The sequence below is a fragment of the Thermobia domestica genome, chromosome 13, assembly GCF_964235325.1.
Source record: "Thermobia domestica chromosome 13, izTheDome1.hap1.1, whole genome shotgun sequence".
Lineage (NCBI taxonomy): Eukaryota > Metazoa > Arthropoda > Insecta > Zygentoma > Lepismatidae > Thermobia > Thermobia domestica.
The window spans coordinates 96609516-96631524 of record NC_137466.1 but is presented as its reverse complement, the minus strand read 5'-3'; the positions used below and the strand labels follow the sequence as shown (position 1 = coordinate 96631524).

At 33.8% G+C, this 22009-nt stretch overlaps 1 protein-coding gene across 2 annotated transcripts in view; it reads right to left on the bottom strand.

The window, feature by feature from the left end:
* Positions 1 to 19280, bottom strand: part of Rlip (Ral interacting protein) — a 213112-nt gene extending 193832 nt beyond the window's left edge. For both annotated transcript variants that reach the window (XM_081736141.1, XM_081736142.1), the window contains exons 1-2: positions 19126 to 19280; positions 7858 to 7968 (exon numbers count right to left, since the gene is read on the bottom strand). In XM_081736141.1, coding sequence (XP_081592267.1) covers positions 7858 to 7942 — 85 coding nt within the window. In that variant the 5' untranslated portion in view covers positions 7943 to 7968; positions 19126 to 19280. The remainder of the gene's footprint in view (positions 1 to 7857; positions 7969 to 19125) is intronic.
* Positions 19281 to 22009: the final 2729 nt, after the last annotated feature.

Sequence of the window (22009 nt, the reverse complement as noted above, 5' to 3'; positions counted from 1 at the left end):
GTACCAGAATTCTTACAGCAGTTAGATGAAGTGCTTAGTTTGTTAAGTGATGCGAACATGACGCTAAATTTATCGAAGTGCATTTTTGGTGTAAGTGAAATTAACTATTTAGGCTATTACGTATCTTCAGAAGGTATACGAAAGGATCCGAAATCAGCTGAAGCAATCGAGAAGTTACCAGTGCCTAAAAATTTAAAAATGTTACGCTCATTTCTTGGTGCTGTGCAGTGGCATTCGCGAACAATCAAAGGTCATGCTGTTATCGCTAAACCCCTTTACGAACTCTTAGGGAAAGAAAAGAAATGGAAGTGGGAAGAAGAACACCAAAAGGCATTTAAATCATTAAAGGCAGAATTAGTGAAAGATGTGAAGTTACACCATCCACAGTTCGATAAGCCGTTTTATCTCGAAAGTGATGCAAGCAAACTCAGGTTGGCTTGTGTGTGTTATCAAATTATTGACGGTGAGAAGTGTGTATTAGAATATGCAAGCCGTACTCTTAACAAACACGAACAGAACTATGCCATAATTGAGCTTGAGTGTCTTGCATTTGTGTGGTGTATTCGTAAGTGGCATGTTTGGCTCAAAGGAGCGAAAATATACATACGAACAGATCATAAAAGCTTAGTGCAGTTAAAACGTATGCGTAATTGGAATGCAAGACTAATGAGGTGGTCTCTTGAACTTCAATCTTACGATTATGAAATAGAATTCATCAAAGGCAAGACTAACACACTAAGTGATTGTTTATCTCGTATGTTACCAACACAGGAAGATTTAATGGTGAATGTGAACCCTATACAGGCTGTTCAATCAGAAGTGTTCGATTTAGATCCGTCTACAATTGCGAAATTACAATGGGAATGTGACGAGTACCGTCCTATTATTAGTTACTTACAAGGTAATATAAGTGAAAGTGAAAGCATTGCAAATAAGAATTCTTTTCGTAGTAGTGCTCGAAATTGGAAACAAAATTACACTTTGGAAAATGGTATTTTGATGGTGAGAGATTTTCACTTCCCAGACAGATTAAAATTGTGTGTACCTCAATGTTTAGTGAAAAATATTTTGATTGGCTACCATGATCATTACGGTCACTTTGGATTTATGAAAGTGTTTAGTATCATCTCCCGTATGTTTTATTGGAAAACAATGCGTAGTGACATTAAATCGTACATTCTTGATTGTGAGATCTGCATGAGGACGAAGGTAGATCATCACCCAGTGAAGTGTTTAATGCAATCAGTGCCAGCGAAAAACATACGTTATTTGGTCTCAGCAGATTTAGTTGGTCCTCTACCTCGAGGTAAACATGGTGAAACTTACCTGTTAACAGTGTGTGATGTATACTCGCGTTATTTAGTAGCATATCCACTTCGTCGTGCAACAAGTGCAAGTGTCGCAAAATGTCTTACTGAGTCATACATGCTTCATCTTGGTATTTTTATGAACATCTTAGTAGATAATGGACCACAGTTTATTGGCAAGGAATTCGTACAAGCTATGGAAGCATATAACATCAAAATACATTATACTACACCTTATCACGCACAAGGAAATGTCATCGAAAGATTCCATACTGATTTAGAGAGAATTTTGCGTGTGTTGTGCCGCGATTCTCATTCCTCATGGCCAGAATATATTGTGCAAGCTTGTTTGTTGTTGAATTATACTATTAGTGCTAGTTTGGGAATAGCGCCCGCAGAGTTGCATCTTAACATCAAGCCAGAAGAATTTACACTGTCACATTTTGGAATTGTGAAAAACAACGAAACAGTCGATGAGCAAGAAGGTATAGATTGGAATGGAAAATTAATAATGGCTGATTTACGGCGAAAGAAAATCATTCAGCAACGAAACGAAAAGTTGAACGTTCATCAGAGAGCTCGAAGAACTTTGTGTGAAGGTGACTTAGTTTTCTTACGTCAGTATAATATTAGTAGCTTGGTAGACAAACGTATAGCCAAACTGTGTGAAGTGTACCGTGGACCTTACTTACTGTGGAAACAAGTTGGTGAAAATGTGTTTGAAGTATTGGATCCGCAAAGTGGTAAATATATCGGATTTCAGAATGTTTCTAGAATGAAGCTGTGGAGACCAACACCAGCTACTAGGAAAAAGTGGCTAGAAATTCTGAGGAAGCATGTAGATGAAGAGCAGTTCAGTGACATTTTAGAGAGAGCCGAAAAAGAAGCCAACGGAGATTACATGAACGAAGAAGAAGAGGAAAGTAAAGAAGATCAATTGTGTAACATCAATAATGAAGATCGAGAAGTGAGAGTACATTCTAGTTTTGTCGACGAAAATATTTTGTGGTATGTACGACATGGCTATTTAGATGAACGAAAGTTATTGAGTTTATTAGAGAAGTATTACCATTAGAACTTCGAAGAAGTCAGTTTGGATTTAGAAATATGTTAGGAGATATTAGAGTAATATACACGTTTATTACAGTATTCCTTTTGTTGTTATTGGAACAACATTGAAGTTTTACCTTAAGACCTACGACCACATTTCGCCATGAATTTCATGTGCATCGTTTTCTTTTTGTCTTCTATAAAACTCTATGGGGTTTCCTTAGTATAACTTGTTTTGTAACCACATCTCTGTGTGTCTTCGTGGTCGTACTTACAGTGGGTAGGTTTGTATAGTTTTTTGTGGGTTGGCTCTTCTTCATTTAGTCGTCAGACCATCCCTAAGATGGATACAGGTTGGCATCTGTAGACATCTGACATTGCCTCAATATAATTCTCCATCATTCGAGCTTATATTGGTTTATTTCACTCTTCATTATAGTATTCATGTAACGGTCATCACTAAGGTTATATCTATAGGCTTATTATAGTATCTATATATATTTTATTCAGCATCATATCCTATATAGGTATATCTTAGTATTAATTTATCATGTACCATGTACTTATTTGATGAAGTTGCACGAAGGCGTTGAGGATTGGGACGTGCTTGTCGTAGTTTATGCTCGTGAAGTGATTTGAAAAAAAAAAAAAAGAGTGAAAGAAGAAATACTTACATTTCTTTTGTTAACCCATCCCAAGTCAACTTCCTTTTAACCATAATTATGTTATTTTAACCTTATTATAGTAATTACATGTAACACGTAGAAACATACACTTGATATCCATACACGAAGAATACAACACAAGGAAGAACACACGTAGGTCCAAACAATAAGAAGAACACACATTCTATTCACTTCCACTTAATACGAATGCAGCAGAAATAAATGCAGCACATTTTAAGTCACAAAAAAAAAAAAAAAAAGGGGGTAGAAAGGAAGATGCAAATTATACGTTAATAAGTTTACACGCAATGAGTTACAATATTTCATGCATCTTCATATTAGCGCCGAATTTCGAAAATTAGTCCTGCGCTAAAAGGGACTATGGCATGCAGAGATCTTCTAGAACTTCCGCCGATGGACCTAGCCCTATCCAATGGGAAGAGGATAGGAGCAGAAGATTTAATCGCCGAGTGTTCATTCAGTCGAAGAGAATGAACGAAGAGGATGGCCTATGGACTGGACATTGTTCTGGAACATGGTGTAGATTGTGAATAGTGGACAACATAGACAGTGTGACGTGTGCAGATAGTAAAAGTATAAACAGTGTGTTATAAATGAACAGTAAAGTGTTGTTATTTGAACTGGAAAATATATCTATATTTATTTCAATATTCATTTTTCTTTTTATGTTCAATTAATTGCAAAGGTGAAAGTGTTTCTAAAAGTTGAAATTAATTCATTGTTTGAAGTGTTTTCTCATTTTATTTACATTATTTACAATATTTTAGTGTATGTGTTAAATATTCAATTTCTTTAAGTATTGAGTGAATTTACATTTGAACTAATAGGTTACAATGAATACGTATCCATACATTTATTCATATTTATGGACTGAATAGACATTTTATTTTAATGAGTGCAGTGTTAACCAATCATTAATGTGAACTATAACCCAAATGAAGAGTGCTTCAAAAACTTTATACAGTGTGTCCTCGTCATACGCAGACACAAACTATAAGTGTTGCCAGGGTTCTTAGGATAAACGTATCTCACCAGAACTTTACCTATCAGCTGTTCGGGTGCCATTTGTCATAAACTCAGTTATTCATTATTTTGGCTATATGCAGTTCAAGCAGTTTAACTCTCTTTTTAATTTAAAAGGACTAGCACATCCTAGCAGACGATGTTACTATGTGTGTGTGTTCTCTTACGCAGCGAATGCATGTGGGCGTAGTGACCTTGATCAACACTTCTTCAACCAATCACAGCCCTGTCCGCTCTTACGTCACTTAACGCGTGAAACCCACGCGAACAGCGAGAGTTGAAGAGATTTAGCGGGAGACACTTACTTGGCGCAAACAGGATGGACAGATAACAGCACATTCTACCCTGCTGCAACAAGACACTGTTTCATTATGTTCTGCAATTAATCAAATCGAGTTATATTTCACATTTCAGGACACATCCAATTACTATTACTTTTTTTAATAGTTATTTCTTCATGTAAAGTTATGTAAGTATCAATATAATTAAAATTCTCAAATCGATTGACGAGTATTTTCTGCGATTGTGCATGTCATCTCCCATGCCTCGTGGCTGTCTATTGAGTACATGGTGCAAAATTTACTTTACTTATTATGTGTGTAATTTGTTAATTTTCGAAAGGATGATACTGAATCATTTGTGTCTGTAAAAGTTGTACGTAGAATTTTTGCTTATGTGTAGTTGGCGAAGAAAGGAGCTTTCTTCGGATAACTTGTTTCATCGTCAACGCTCGAGCAAACGTCCTATTTACGACTATCAAATATAATGCTTGCTCTATCTGGATCATCATCCTATGGAGTAAACATTATAAGAACATTCTTTACTAAAATATCTTGTAAGTTTTACATCGTGATTATGCACTAATAAAAGCAAAGAAAGATGCGTTCAACCTGGCATGCAGCAAGAACTTTTAACATCAGATGAAAATAGTCTACAGAAAGCTCTCAGAAAGTTTACTGAATGTGATCATAACTCTAAACTCAAAAGCCACCCTTTTCCTTACTTCCATCTTGTTACTATTAATTTAATTGTCATTCTATTAGGTCTCTCCCCTCAGTGACGAATATTAAAAATGAGAAAACAAGGGATGACGAATTTAATACATTAGAAATAAGGACGATACACTTTTAAAAACTTGAGGGAGAAAATTAAAAAAAAAAAAAAAAAAAAAAAAGTGTTTGTGAGGGTAATTCGTACTTGAATGTTGAATCTTTCTCCCTGAATATTCATAGAAGTTTCAGGAAGGTTGTATTTGCTCACCTTTTAACTTCTGAATTTACATACAAATATTTATAAGAAAGTCGATATCTCGAATAACTGGGAGCCAATATTTTATTATATAAAACCTGTTATAAATTTACATCAAAATCAAGTAACAGTTCATTCAGAAGTTTACGCATCAAGTTGACGTCATCGAACATTCCGCAAACAGAAAATTATGCAACTGTAAACAAGGATAAAGAGTTTTATTGAAATCTTTATATTTACTAATATAACCATTTGTATTAGAACTTTAAACGATGATTTTTTTTAAAAAAATACATATTATGAGACCCTTCGTTAACTTCCAAATTATGCAAATTCAATATCGAAACCGAAAGTAACTTCCGACTGCACTAAAAGGATAATGTGAGACATGGAATTTGTTCATCGAACGCTGAATCCAATCAAAAACAGTTGCTCGCTATCTCTGGCAATTATTGTCATGTAAGAATCAATACTGAAACCGAAGTTGTACTAGTTCTTATTACTTCCGATTTCAGAAGAAGAAAGAAGCTGAAGTGAAATCTACTCTTGGATTCGGAATCCTTACCGAAAACAGTTTGTAGCTTCCCATTACCGTTTTCGCTCTAAGAGAATCAATAGTAGAACCAGAAGTGGTAGTTGATTTCTACCCCTTTGGGCTGCATTAGGGATTAAAGTCGGAAATGGAACTTATACTTGAGGTTTGCATAGAAGCAGAAAGATTAAGATCGAAGTTATTCTTTGGACGCTCAATTCATATCAAAAAGCCTTTTCACGTTATCTTTTACCGTTTTAACTTTGTGGAGATTACTGAAACTGAAGTACCAGAAAATTTCTACTACTTTCAGTTTCAGTAGAAATACAGATGGAGATGGTACCTTTTCCTCATACGTGGAATCGATTCCAAAAATATAACGTTTCTATATTTTTATAAACGTATATTACTATTTTTGTTCTATGACAATCATCGTTGAAACTGGAAATGATGATTCAATTTTACCACTTCTGGTTTCAATGGAGAGTTATCGTAAAAGATGGAACCTATTGTTTGGACACTGAATCGATTAGAAAAAAACCGGATGTCGTTATCTAATTACCATTTTTGCTCTACGGAGATCAATACTGAAACAGGATATAGTACTGAATTTCTACTACTTTCGGATTTAGTAGAAATACAAGTGGAGACGGTACATCTTCTTCAGACGTAAAATCGATTCCAATAAAATAAAATAAAATAGAAAAAAACAGCTTGTCACTATCTATTATTGTTTATGTTCTACGGCAATCAACGTTGAAACCGGGAATAGTTAACTTCCGTCACTTCCAGTTTGAATAGAGAGTTACCAAAGAAGATGGAGCCTACTCTCGGGACGTTGAAACGATTCTAGAATACCACTTCTAGATATCTCTTACCGTTTTTGCTCTGATACTTGTAAAACACTAATATCGAAAATCTAAAACATACGTATACTTTGTAACCTACTTAGTTTACATACAAATAAGTTTAAGGGAGAAGAATTATTTTATAATTTGATAATTTATTACATATATAGTGCGATTATACTTATTAAATTAATAATACAATATTATGCTTGGTTGGTGAAAGATTCGCACGCAGAATGAGACCAACACATTACTTGACTAAAGCCTCTCATGGTAGTCTCTGATCTAAAACAATAGTTAGGCTCCCTTGTTTATTCGATTTGTTAGTTAATTGATTTGAATTTAGGGTTCCATTCAGGACTAAAAGTATATGAGACGTGGATCTACAGCTTACCATGGGATCTGAAAAACATGAGCTACCACTGGGACTTTCCTTATTTGCATATCATAATCAAGAACAGTGTAACAGAAACCTTTTCATCAGGAATCAAAGAAGGATTACCTCTTTTCTGCTTGTAGTTTAAGGTTGGTTTAAAGGGACAAGTTCTGCCGATAGATGTCACTACAGTCTTCGTATATCTCTCATACATTTTTCACCTTTCACAACAATACACGATTACTCTTACAAATTTCAACCTACAGACTTCAAATTTTTAGAGAAGGAACTTCACAACCTATCGGAGGCAACAATCCGCGCCGATTTTTTATTTAGAATTTTCTTCATTGTTGAAATGGATATCCAAACCTTTAACAATGGAACTGTTTCAACAATTAAGAAAATTCTAAATAAAAATTTGGCACGGATTGTTGCCTTCGAAAGATTACGAAGTTCCTTCTCTAAAAATTTGAAGTCTCAAGATTGAGATTTGTAAGAAAAATTGTAAATTTTCGTAAAAGGTAAAAAATACATGAGTTAGATACGAAGACTGTAATGACATCTATCGGCGAAACTTGTCCCTTTACACCAACCTTAAAGTCCCTTTCCAACATCATGAATATGTACAGGATATGCATCTATGACAAACCCCCAGAGCATACCAAATTCGTGTCAATTGTGCCATTCAACTAATCACCCTCGACGCCAATGCTATCCATTTAGATCTGATGCGAACTCAGCACAACTTAACATATAATAAAGTATAACAATCAAAGAATAAACTTACAGTCACTCTCATTGCTCTTCCTTCCTGACTCAGAGGCGTACAAGCCAGGGAAATCTTTTTCAACGTCTGGACTCTCGAACTCCATCTTTGGATGTTAAAAACTGCAAAAACCTAAAAGATTAAAATTATAATGCAATTATAACATAACATGTATATGAAAGTCACTAAAGTGGAATCTGTAAAAATAACAGTTGCACAGATAATAAAAACGAAGAAATTCAGCAAAGCGTATAATTTAAAATACAGAAATGAAAAAATAGACCGAGGCGCATGGCAAAATGTTAGGGGAGGGATAGGCAAAGAAAACAAAAATGACGTCGCTGAAGAAATTGTAAAAAAAAAAAAAAAAAAAAAAAAAAAGTTTAAAAAATGTAGATACTTTGCCGGAAGGGGCATGTTCAAACAGAAAGGTTAATGTCACAATATTTGAAGAGGAACAACTCCCTACATTCTCACTAAATAATAATAATAATCTATATGTCGTAAGAGTAAGTTTTCCTTTCTCAAAAAAAGCTATATTTTTCTTCTATTTATTATTATTATTCAGTTGATCTATGATTCACTTGATCATAGATTACTCTTAAAAAGCTGTCAAACATAAGTGTAAGTCCCTTGGATCTAAAATTTTTTGAAAGCTGATAGAACATTCCAAATTAAAATTAGAAATGTTCAGATTCATCCACTATCAGTAACAGAATTCCTGAAGATTCTCTCTGGGTCCATTACTTTTCTCAATTTTTGTTAATTCTTTATGAACAGTTTTAAATCATTTCAATATTATACTTTATGCCGATGACATTAAGGTTATTAGAGTAGTAAATAATATTAAGGACAAGGTTAGGCTATAAGAAGACTTAAGCAGAATCATTATATGGTGCAAAAATAACGGTATGAATATTAATGGTGCAAAGATAACGGTATGAATATCAATTGTTTAAACACTAAGTTTATGACCTATACTAACAAATCACAATATTATGTGAGCCAATACGAAATACAAAGAAATATAATACAGAAAGTTGACACAATAAAGGATTTAGGTGTAACATTTGATAGGTCATTCCACTTTAATGATCATATACAAAACATATGTAATGAAACAAGAAAAATAATTAGTTACTTCTTTAATCAATGGTCTGATTTTTGTCAGTCAGATACTTATATACTCTTAACTAGAATATGCATCGGTGATTTGGAACAGCCTAACAAATACTCTCGTGAACAAACTTGAAATAGTCTTAAAATGCTTTCTTAGAATACTTTGTTCGGAGTTCCAAATCAGTCCTAACGCTAGGAAGTCAGGACTGGATTATTACTCTAGCACATATGAATACTGGAAAACATATTTTAAATTTGAACCACTGGCTGACAGGAGAAATTTAATTGATGCTGTATTTATAGAAAAAATATTTGACAACCGATGTAATTCGGATTATATTTTAAAAGCTGTGGATTTTCAAGTTCCAATATACGGTACAAGGATAAAAATTTTATTGCAATCACATGATAGGAAATTTATTTCAATCTCTATAGTTTTAGCAAACTACAAAGACGTATGAAAATATGACTTTCTTTTAGAATTTTTAAAGTATCTTAGTAGTTGTTTTTATCTCTACTTTTAATTCTCGTCCTCAGTGTTTTAGGAATTGACATAAACTACACTGTCAGAATTTATCTTATTATCAATTCACGTTAATAAGTTAATTATTTACCCCTTTTACTATATTATAGTGTTAAAAGAATGTTGCAGAATATGACAAAGTGCTGCATTTCAGTTGTTCTCAGGACGTAAAATTAAGTTTTTATATTATTATTATTATTATTATTATTATTAAGGATGGAAAATGAACGAATTCTATAGCGTATGAAACCCGGAGGTGCAGTGCCTACTCACAAAATCTCTTCATGAACTCCTGTCCTCAGCCAACTGGATCCAGTTTCAACTTCGTATTTCTATTTCTGCGAGATCCATCTTCATAATATCTCTCCATCTGCACCTAGGGTTTCCTAATGATCTTTTACAGATTGAGATTGGACGCATGTTCGACCTCCGTAATTCTTCGTTTGAAAAAGCATTTGTTGTAATTAAATTGTTATCTTTATTTTCTTTCTCGCTAACTACAAATTGCAAACTTTCTGTAGTTGGTGGTCGGCAATATTGTTCTCAACTAATGATTGCTCTCTCTTTGCTCTTATTATTTCTAATTCCAATCTGTATTTGCTTACTTTCTTTCCTGCCTTCTCTAATTTGTTACGTATTTCTCTATTATTTGCCTACTTTTTCTAATTTCGGCCAGCATTTATTCATTGTCTTTTCTATAATTTGCTTACTTTCATTAATCATTTGTCTCTTACTCTAATTTCGACCTGCATCTGTATTAATAAATTACCGAAACCCATGTCGGCAGCAATCATTTAAAAATATTCAGTTAACATATTGATTAATACACAACGTGCATATTTATAATTGATACCTAGATAAAATCGTAAAACGAAATAAATACTTTTATATGCTGACTCAAAACTGGAACTCTTTTTTTAAAAAATCACTGTCTGAAAGAAAAATTTTTATCTTACAAAGCTAAATTATTTTACATTTTGGACACCAACAGTGGTTAAGGTCATTTTGTTCGGATGACATTTAATGTGTGCTCGTTTATTACTTCCCAGTCGTTCGAAGAAGAATGCTGAATGAGCGCTGAACTCAGTTACTCCTCGTAACGTTAAAACTGCGATCTGGCCTGAAAGAGTTGTAATTATTGTATATCTTGGTCAAGGCAATCTCTATTCGGGAACCTAGTATGTTAAAAATAAGGGAAAAAATTCAAAGAATATCCTGAAAGACTGGAAAATTGAACATTTTCAATACTCGTAGTACCTAAGAAAAAGACAGTAGATGTAAATCTTAAATATGAGAAGGCTAACGTTCTTTTCTCTCCAAACCGGTAGGCTAAATGTCGTACATGCAACGATGTACGTCTATGAAATGTCAACCACCACATAAAAGGAATTCGGATACGTTACCTGGACGATGAATATTTATTGTATATTTCTAGAAAAGTAATATATGAAAATACAACACATGAACATTTCACGCATTAAGTGCGATTTTAAGATTATGAGTGATTGCAACACTTACACTTTTAAGACTATTATGATGCCCTTTTGCTAGTATTCTCACACTTCGAATCACTTAAATACACGATATTTCTTTCACAAATGAAAAGGAACATAATTTAAGGGATCACTGGTGTAAGGGAATTGGTAATTATCTAAGACTGCGATGAATTCCACTCCTTCCCATGATGATTCTACTAGCCCTCCTGGCTGGTGTTTTGAATAATAATTAAAAAAAAAATATTGTCTGTTGTAAAGAAAGAAGAAAAAAATAAAATTAATAATTTCAGAATATTTCAGCTCTTGCTTTTTTCACAGAAAATGAGAAATGTTACAAAGAAATAAATACTGGTTAAAATTCATTCTACACTCGAGTAAAAATCATGGAACCCTGGATCGGTTACATCAACAATATTAGGCAACAGTATAAATTATGCATTATCTCGTTATGAAGTTTCCGCCATTCCCCATTCTCATCCCTCTTGGGTCCGAATATTTGCCTTAGTATTTTATTATGAAATACCTTTAGCTTGCGTTCTTCCCTCAATGTAAGTGACCAAGTTTCGCAAAAATATAGCATAACAGGCACAATTATCGTTTTATATATTTTAAGCTTCAAATTCTTCGATAGAATTCGCGAAGACAAAAGAGTTTGGACTGAATAATAACACGATTTCTCTGCTTTCAGTCAACATTTAATTTTTTCGTGGAAGAACAGCAGCCTTAATTTTTCTTTTTAAAACTGCGATTCTTCAACATGAGTGTCTTGCAGTATCACTATCATTCCAATTCCTGTTACACATTTTATTTGTAACATATTGCAACGAAACAAACGAATGAATTAATTGAAATAAAATTTATTGTTTACTGCTTTTAAAATTTGGATATGGAGCAATTTGGAAAGTTGATATGTCACTTAAAAAGTGTATGAAAAGAGGATCTAAAGTTCTTACTTTCAATATAATCTCAGTTCATACTTAGAACTCTGAAAGTATACACAAAAAATATACGTAGCTATCTAACTAAATAATAATCATGATAATTTATATAATTTTTCTGAACTGAGTTACAGCTACGAGAGTGACAGGAGTCATGCTAGGCAAACTTAGTATTGAACTGTGACCAAGTTCCTGGATCTTCGGTGAAAATCTGCAGAAAGAATCAACCAAAAGATGTAATGGTATGAAATATCCAACTTCATGTGCTGTACTAGAAAAATAATTCAAATGGAGGTGCACAAACGTCCAGAATAACCCACGAGAAAGACCTTCATTCGGAGATATAGAAACCGAAGTAACGGCAAAAATGGAGCAGCTACTGACTAAAGATAAAGGTATGATGATTATTTGCTAATGGTAGCTACAGAATACATATTTGATACTGGAGATAAAAATACCTTATCCTGCATTCGATGAAAAGGCTGCTAAAAGTTTTCGTTGCTCTCCAGGAACTTCATCAATGGCATCAAGTACGGAATAGGCTCTTAACTTGTAATGTGGAATCCCTCGTTTTTGTCATGACCTTTTTCCTAAACAAGACCTTTTGAAAAATATGTGGTGTTTCGCTCTCTTGAAGGTTGCATTGATTTTCATGTGTTCTTCATATCTGCCTGTAGTAGCATAAACAGGGTGTCTACTAAAATTTCAAAATGAAATTTCGTGACCTTTTCTTTCCCAAATCATAAAATTTAGTAACATTTTTTAAGAGCAAATTTGGGTGCGAATTAAGCAGAATTTTCATGCATGCGATAGAAGCGTGTTTTGCTTGCGATTTGGTAGCGTTTAAAGCCGACCAGACATTTTTGGTGGTGAATTCTGACGTTTTATAAAACAAAATTTTCCAGTCTATACTTATATTTGTACAGATGAAAAAATCGTGACCTAAAAGCTAAATTTCTTGACTTTCATGACCGTTTTCTGATTTCGTGACTTTTTCATGAGTTTCGTGACTTTCGTGACCGATAGACGCCCTGATAAAAGATGTACATAGAGTATCTTCTAATATAAGAGAAAACTATTTTAAAGCATTGTGAGCAGACATTAACTTGTCTGTACAAATTCCACTTGGAGCAACAAACAATCCGCACTGTGTGCAACGAGAATTTTTGAAAAAAAGAAAAACATGAAATGAAACCTTTAAGTTTTACGTCCCACGGTTATATCGGCTAGGCTAAAGGAGACGGCGATAACAAATGAATGAAATAGTGGGATGAAGAAAGTGGGAGGAAACGGGAGAACTCCGAGAAAACCCACGCACATGGTGTTTGACCACTATTTCATTCATAGTATAAACCTCAGAATGTATTTCACTTGAAGAGAGCTAGAATCGAACCAGTGACCCCAGGCTACCACTGAGCCACCGCGGCCCACACCACAAAGTTTGGCGTGTTCATTCGAAAGTCTTCCCCTGCATCACATGGAATAATCTTAGGATGCCCAACGAAAATCTTTGGTCAGGTCGCCTTCTCATCGGATGCAAGGTAAGGTTTTTATTTCTTTCTTCAGTGTGACGATTAATTTTTTAGCTAGGAAGATAAATTTTTAACAGGTTTACAGTACAACGTATTGTATGATACTTACCACATATCCAAGGTTGGAAATAAAAAGTATGTTTTTTAAGAGCAAAAAATTAAATAAAACAAAATAACCATCGAAGGTTCTTTGTGAAGGATAAAATTAAATTGGTATTCTGATTATCATCAGCCGCTGTATTTATTTTACTTTACATACTACAATATTTGAATTTCTGTATTTTTGTTTACAACTGAAACGAATATAGATTTTGAGTATTTTATGAATTAACATATATTTTTCAGTACTTCTTAACTAGGTTGAGAAAATCACAATTTTATTGGAGAAAAATCACGATTTTATTCAAAAAATTAATTTTGTTGATTTTTTATTTACATCATTTGTACTTGATTAAAAAAAAAAAAAGAATACAATTTAAACGATATTTTCCTTTTTAACTGGTAAACTACGAGTGTGTCCTAATATCTATTTATGTTGTTTTTTCCAAGATGTTTCTTACAGTTACTCAGTAGCAGTATACTTCTGTTCTCCAACCATATGAGAACGAGCAGCCACAGTAAACCTCAGAATGTATTTCACAATAATTGGACGAAAGGATGATAATGTTAGTACGTATTTATATTTAAGCATCAAAATTAGTAAAGAATCGAAGTAAAATATGAACATGTAGAATGCTACTATTTTGTAAGCTGCAAAAATTTGGATCGCGTTTCATACCGAGTATAATATCCTTTTTAAGTCTTTTTTTAATAAATTGAATATAATTTTTTATACTCCTTTCATCATAACTTTCTCATAATGAGTGTAAGTACATTTTGCTTTAGGATTATAAAGTTATTCAAGGTGAACTTGCATATCAGCACGAACTGCGAACAAACATATTTGATTTCAAGCTATCTGCATTATGACAAAAGTAATACCATAATATAAGATCATTTAGTAATTAAATGTTTCTAATTAAAAAATGACTGTTCTTTGCAAATGTATTTTTAATTTTTCTTCCTATTTACAGCACTAACAACTACTGAAATAACTGTCACTAGCACGGGAAGAATAAGTTTATAGCATATTACTAAAAGATGTATCTCAAGCTTTTCCTCCGTCTTCTTACAGGGTGTCTACTAAAATTCCAAAATGAAATTTCGTGACCTTTTATTTACCAAATCATAAAATTTCGTAACATTCACAAGAGCGAATTTGAGTGCGAATTAGACCGAATTTTCCCGCACACGATAGAAGTGTGCTTTGCTTGCGATTTGGTAGCGTCTGAAACTGACCATAGGCATTTTTTGTGCTAAATTTTGACGTTTTATTGAACAAAATTTTCCAGTCTGTACTTATATTTGTAGAGATAAAAAAAGATCGTGACTCAAAAGCTAAATTTCGGGACTTTTATTTCGTGACTTTTTCATGACTTTCGTGACCGATAGACACCCTATCTTACGATGTGTATTTCAATCAAAATTGACAGATAGAAACCCAACTAAAGTGCTAAACTATCTTTTAAAAGATCTTTTCAAGTGATGCGGCCGTTATTTTTTCCGAAAAATCTACCCCATTCCCCTACAATCCTAGTGTAGAGCTAATGATAAACACCCAGGTAACCCAAGTTATGTTTAAAAACTATTTATATTAAATGGTTCAACCGTGTCTTCACTTTTGCCATTTTATGAATACAAAAGAAGAAATCGAAATATTACAGAAATGTTCCTCCTTTCGAGGAGAAATTTTCCAAAATCCTGGAACTTATTTTCAATAAGGATTTTATATACCGATTTTCATCTGCATAACTTGAAAGGTTTGTGAGATGCATATTTGTGTCATATATTTTGAATCCATTTCTTTTATTTTGATGAAAATGATAAGGTAAAAATCCGGCTTGATTAAAAAGCTATGCTCAAAAATTCATTACAATGGTTCATTTCGCTTTCCCGTGATGATAAAATAGACAACATCAATGTTATTTTTATATATTGAGAATAATATAGTAACTTGCTCTCCTCCTTAGAAGCAGATTCTTCTAAAAATCTGGAGCATTTTAGTAAGGAATTTATACGATGTTTCATCTTCCGAACATGAGGGACTCATAAGATACTATTTTTGGAATGCATTCTAAACCACCTCTTCTGTCCATTTTAGGATAGCATTTTAATGAAAGTCACATGATAAAAATTGGCTCGATCCATGTGCTATGTTCAAAATTTCATTTCAAAAGTTCGGCCGTTTTCCCACAATAATGAGATAGACAATGTCAATTTGAATATTTAGGAAAAATTACAAATATTTCCTCTTCTTCCTTAGAAGTGGAAAATTTTGAAAATGCTGGGACACATGTTCAATTATATACATTAACCATTTATTTACGAAGAATCATTTTCCTAACTTCAGACTTAGACTCATCATTTTTGTCATACATTTTCACCCCCTTACGATACGCATTTAATCAAAATAACGATAAAACCAAGTTTGAGGTAGATACTATGTTCAAAACTTCACATCAAACGGTTCAGCTCGTTAATATATGTAAACGTTCCAGCTACGGTAAAATCGTTATGATATATATTACCACGATATGTATAATTCCGACCTAAAAATTGTAAGAATTGAATATGAAGCACAGTCAAGCTTTCTTGTTGAGTCACCTGTACAATATGAAATGATTAAATTAGTATATTGTCAAAAGTTTTAGCCCAAAATGATATACTTTGTTTAAAACTGCATTATTAAGATCCTACCATCATACGGATTAAGATGAGAGTTTCAGACTTACATTCGATTAGTGTCCCAGAATGGTCAGAAATAACACATTTTATTTCCGTTTTAAGCCAAATTAATTTAATTTATATCAGATTTTAAAAAAGAAAAAATCGATTTAAAGTACTTTGATTTAAATCGATCAACCCTGTCTTTTAAATACATATTTGTTATGAAATTTCGAATTAAATGTGATTTATTCCCGGATAACGTGATCTAATTTTCAATAATTTCTTTAAAATACAGTATTTCTTGGAAAGTCTCATTACTGTTTATTTTAAAGATATGGAAGGGCTACAAAAAGACATTTCAGTATTGTATAGATACGTAACCTATGTCTTGGATTAGTGACTATTATAGCTCGTTAAGAAGAGGTCTCTTAGGTTGAATCCCAGGAAAAGGCAATCAGTAGCAAGGGCTTTCTTTAGTGCTAACAAGTAAGTAATGGATTAATACTGAAAAATAATACTTAAGACGATATATCCCCAGCGATATAAATCGAGCGAGCGTAGACTAATCGTTAGTGTTCCTGCTTCGCAATCGGGAGGACCCGGGTTTGAATCTGGTGGTCAGACATCTTGCCTGAGACTTTTCCTCATGTTCACCACGGAAATACCGAGATGGTACCGTTAAATATAGGTCTTAACTGATTTCCTCCCACTTCTCCCTTTATTGTTACTGTCATTAGCTTCGCAGGCTGTAAGTGAAATCCTGCTAGATAAATAAATAGTCCTCTCCTTGCTATTCCAAGCACAGGCTTTTATCATCATTGTCTTACTCCTAAATAACAAATACTTGGCATATAGCATTCGTCTATCCTTATCTTTTATACATTAAGCTTTCTAAGTATAAAAAAAAAAATCTAGTTCCACCCTCTTGGCTTAAATTGACCAGTCCTGTTTAAAGGTTGCTGAAATCTTTTCAAAACGCAAAAATGTGAGGAACGTTTACAAGATATTTTGGACTTAAATAGAAATTTTATATAATAGGTAACGTAGCAATAACATAAATTTTAAACCTCATTCAGCTCAAATAATACAATACTATAGATTTGCAAATTATTTATTTTTTTACTTATAAAAGATTCTATAGGAGTTTAACAATATACATCCTAAAGTTAAGATTATCTCTGAGTTAGGAGAAGTGAATAAAATTAATTTCTTAAGCATGACAATCAGCAGATCTGACAATAAATTGATCACCAACGTTTATAGAAAAACAAATGCGTGTAACGAAGTCGTATGACAAAAGGGAATTTAGAGGAACAGCTGAAATAAATAAATAAACGAGTCGCTGAAAATGGCTCAGTTGAAAAATGAAAACAAGATGCATTAATAATATATATCAACACCATCAACTTTGTCAAATATTGTCAACGATATAGATTATTATGGATGTAACAAATCGCTGGCGGGTGGGTTAACAGAATAAATATTGTACTTCTCATACCAACTCAGCCCTCCTAAAGTAAATTTGCACCAACTAATGCAACTCCATCTTTCACTTTTTAAGGTAATAAGAGCGCATTTCCTTCAAAGATTGAGGTTTAATGGGAACGTCAGACGCGTGCCCTTCAAAAAGAAGTCAATGTTTCAGGCGTACAGGTTTACTTTTGTCACACCACTCGAAATAATTGTTGAAAAATTATAACTCCTGCTTATTGTCTCCTAAATAATTGGCGATGGCTGACATAAAAATCCGGAACTAGTTCCATACCTGGATCCGTAAAACCCTGTTCCGGAACCGGATCTTTTAGAATCAGATCCGTTCAGAGCCGAAAACCGGTTCCACCAGGAACAGATTCCGGCTACGGACACAGCCCTTCTCGCTACTGCTCTAGCTCCCTGCTGCGTTCGTGCTCAGTCTTAGATAGCATTCGTGCTTTTTAATGGACACATAACACAAATTGTTTCGTGTTTTATGCACTGTAATTTTTATTCCATACGTCCATACTTTCTTTATACTGAGTCCTTCTGTAGTCATCCTGCAAGTACCGTAATAATGGACCTCCTCATTTAGAGCATTTTCTGCTAAAAGAAATACAAAGCTCTAACCAACCTGAAAATGTAATAAATGTGTGAAAATTTAGTAGAACCGTCTGTTCGAATAATGCCCTATTTTCCAGCGGCGGTGTGTTTCTGTACGTGGAACGCTAATAGTAAACCATGAGAAGTGCCATTGAAGCTCCTCTCATTGCCAGAAACCAGTTGTTTTCACTTCCGTCACTACTCGTTTTCCCACTGTCTCTGACGCGCCTGCTCCATTTAGATGCATCTCTCGCAAACTGCTCGGGCCTGAGATTCGCACTGCTCTGACTCGGGTAGCATTCATGCTTTCTAGTGGCCACCTAGCACTGTTGGTTTGTGTTTTCTGCGCTGTAGTTTTTATGTCTTACATCCGGACGCCGTATTTATACGCAAATCGTAAAAGAATTGTAATTTTTCAACAATTACTTCTGGTGACCCCCTTGAATTTTATTTATAACAAGTGAGATATTTTCATGTCGCCCACCATAAATCTTTTAGGGAAATAGGAAGGAAATTAGTGAAAGAATTATATTTTTCAGCTATTATTTCGAAAGGTAGGACAAAAATAAATCTGCAAGGTATTGAATTCTAACTGTGAATCTTCCAAAATGTGGTATGCCAAAAGTAAACCAGCACCATTTCAGGAATATAAAAAGCATGCCGCTGCAAAAACTCAAAATTGGATAGCCCGTGAGAGACTTTTAACATTCTTGGGAACAAATTTGTTTACTGATTTTGATTTATGTAAAACAGAATTTACAAAAGAATAACAGAAAAATAACAAAACACATTACTGAATGACAGTCAAGAATATATATTCTACTTTTGTTCACACTTACGTTTCACTCTCAGAGTAGTTTCATGTCTAAGATCGTGAGAACTAAACCAACAGCATTTCATTTTTTCTTAATATTAACTGACATTTCTTAAATTCCTATCCGCCTCTTCGCACCACACATGATCACGCTTCACGAAATTCAACTGTTTTTCTTTTCTTTTTTTTTTTCATCGGTTGACAAATTTTTCATCTTCTTCTCCTAAATCATTGGCGGTTATAACAGTAGGTGCCTCGCACAAAACTAATCAACTTGGGTAAAATGTAGAAGTGTGTAACGTGTAATACATTTGGATGATTTTTATATTAAAACTAAATACTCCACGTGCTAATGGTTCTCATATCTCTAAGACTCATTTGCACTTAAATTTTTGATCCCAAAATAGAATATATGAATATTTCGGTAATTTTATTTACTATTAATATATTTACTATTATTTTATTTCCTATTAATAGTAAATATACAAGGTGTTTCAAGACTACACCGATAACATTTGGGAGATGATTCCTGACACCAAGATAAGACAAAAAGTATAGACCAATCTTGGTGCACAAACGCTTCTTTTCGGAAATATAGGCTGCCAAAACATTAAAAACTGAAATTTTAAGGTCCATAGCTCCAAAACTATGCTACCCAACGTAGTCGGGCCAAGACTTCATTTAGAAACTAGTATGTGCCCCTTCCAAATATCCAAGTTTCAGAATCCTACGGTACTTCCGCAACAATTTTTATAGATGTAGTTGGTGGGTGTGTCAGATTATATATCAATAGCTAAACTGTCTCTATAAAAATTGTTGTGTGAGTACCTTAGGATTCTGAAACATGTATTTTTGGATAGGGCACATTTTAGTTCCTAAGTGAAACCTTGACCCGATTACGGTTGGTCCTATAGTTTTGAAGCTCATAGGAGCTCATAGCTCATCTTTAAAATTATCTTTTTTTTTTAATGTTTTCGGCAGGATATAACTCCAAGAGGAAGCATTTGTGCACCCAGATTGGTACAGTTTTTGTCTTATGTTGGTGTTAGGAATCACCTCCCAAACGTTGTCGATGTTGTTTTGAAACAACCTGTATATATACTATCAGGGTCGGATCTTGATTCCTGCGAACTACACATTCGCAGGAAGCGCCAGGTGAAGAGCCCACCAAACTGGAAAATTAATTTTGTGAACATTTAAAAGTGAATATTTATTAGAGATAATGCAATGATGAAAATGTTCTAAATAGCTTCAAATAAATATTCTACAGACTGAGATACAGATAAAACATATCAAAGAGACATTAAAAACGAATTCTTGCTTGGTTGACTGTAAAACACCCCTTTACAATAGCCTCCTACATCAATTGGCACCAATGCCACACTCACAAGTGATGCTATATAGTGAGTGGAAAATTTCCTGCTGTGTAGGGAGTTTTAAGAAAGATTTTTTTAAAGAGGGAAAAAGGAGATTTTACGAATATGAGATAAAAATGTAGGGAAATGTAGCTTCTCAATAGAAATTATATTAAGTACTACGGCAACACGACTAAAGACAGTGATATTCTTTCTGCAATCCCACCATATGCACAAAATACAAGTATATCAGACTCTTCATCCCTTTCTCAACAACTCTTCCGCGACCTTGCTAGAGAACATCATTACCAAATAAGTCTTTGAAATTGAAATGAACCAACAAACAAAAGGATGTAAACTGCACAAGTTGCTTATGGATTTGGGTGACATTATCACAGTAAAAAGAAATGTTTTCAGGAGTGTTGCACCTTGTCATAAACCGTGTCCCGCATAGTGCTTCGTTCAATGACCATAGTGAAGAGTTGAGAAAGGTCAGTATAAATGAAATGCAAAATCGAAGTTCAAATGACTAGGCTTTTGTTTTCGATTGGCCCAGAGGGTGGGGGGCGAATACTAAGAAAAGACGGGCAGTACAAATAGAATGTCTGTTCATTTCTGAGGGAAATTTTAACTTAAGTTCCTAATATCAGTGGCTCACAATCGCTGTCCACTGCTTAATGCTCACTTTGTTAATGTCTATTAGTTCATTTGTCATTCGTCAAGATTTTCGTTTGTATCTTTTGTCGTTTATTTATTATTATTATCAAAGTAGCAGGACATAGGCAAACTGGGATGAGATAAGATCTGTGCCTTAAATCTAAATTTCTCGAAAGAGGAGGAAAAAAAACGACTAAAAAAAAAACAAGTAAGCATTTTATCAGAAAAGAAAACAACGAAACTTAAAAAAAAGATGAGAGGCAAACGAAGGTCTTAAAAAAGTTTCTTTCGACTTCTGGACAAAATTTCGAATGTGATATTCATACGAATGTTGAGGTGGGGTATTTGTCAATACCAGTTACTGTAAAACTAACGAAGCATTTGCAAGTCGACAAACTTTTGAAACTAAGTTTATTTTACTTGATTACACAGGCCGGCTAATCGTCTATATTGAACGGGCCATTTTGTGATACATTATTATTTTAAAACAATAATCAGTGATATAGTCGACCTTGGCTTGATTAAGCTGTGACTCTAAAATTATATTCCTCAAAAGAGGATCAAGACAACTCAAGACCTAGAAAATAACATTCGCAGTGCCACTGAAATGATTAATACTTGTACTCTTCGTAAAGTTCATGCCAACATGATGAAACGAGTGAACCAGTGTTTGAGTCAAAATAGGAGGCAATTCAAGCATCTGCTGTAGTGCTGATAACTCATTTCGTGATAATACCAGTGTTGCCGGGTGCATGTAAGTAAAAGTTTTATCATGATAATTTCAAAGTTTCTTTTTCGTTGTTTTCATGAATTGCATAATGTAGACAGATCTTTAACACACCTTTTGATGCACTGAAACATCAACAATGTTGCCAATTCAGAGCGTTAATTTATGAA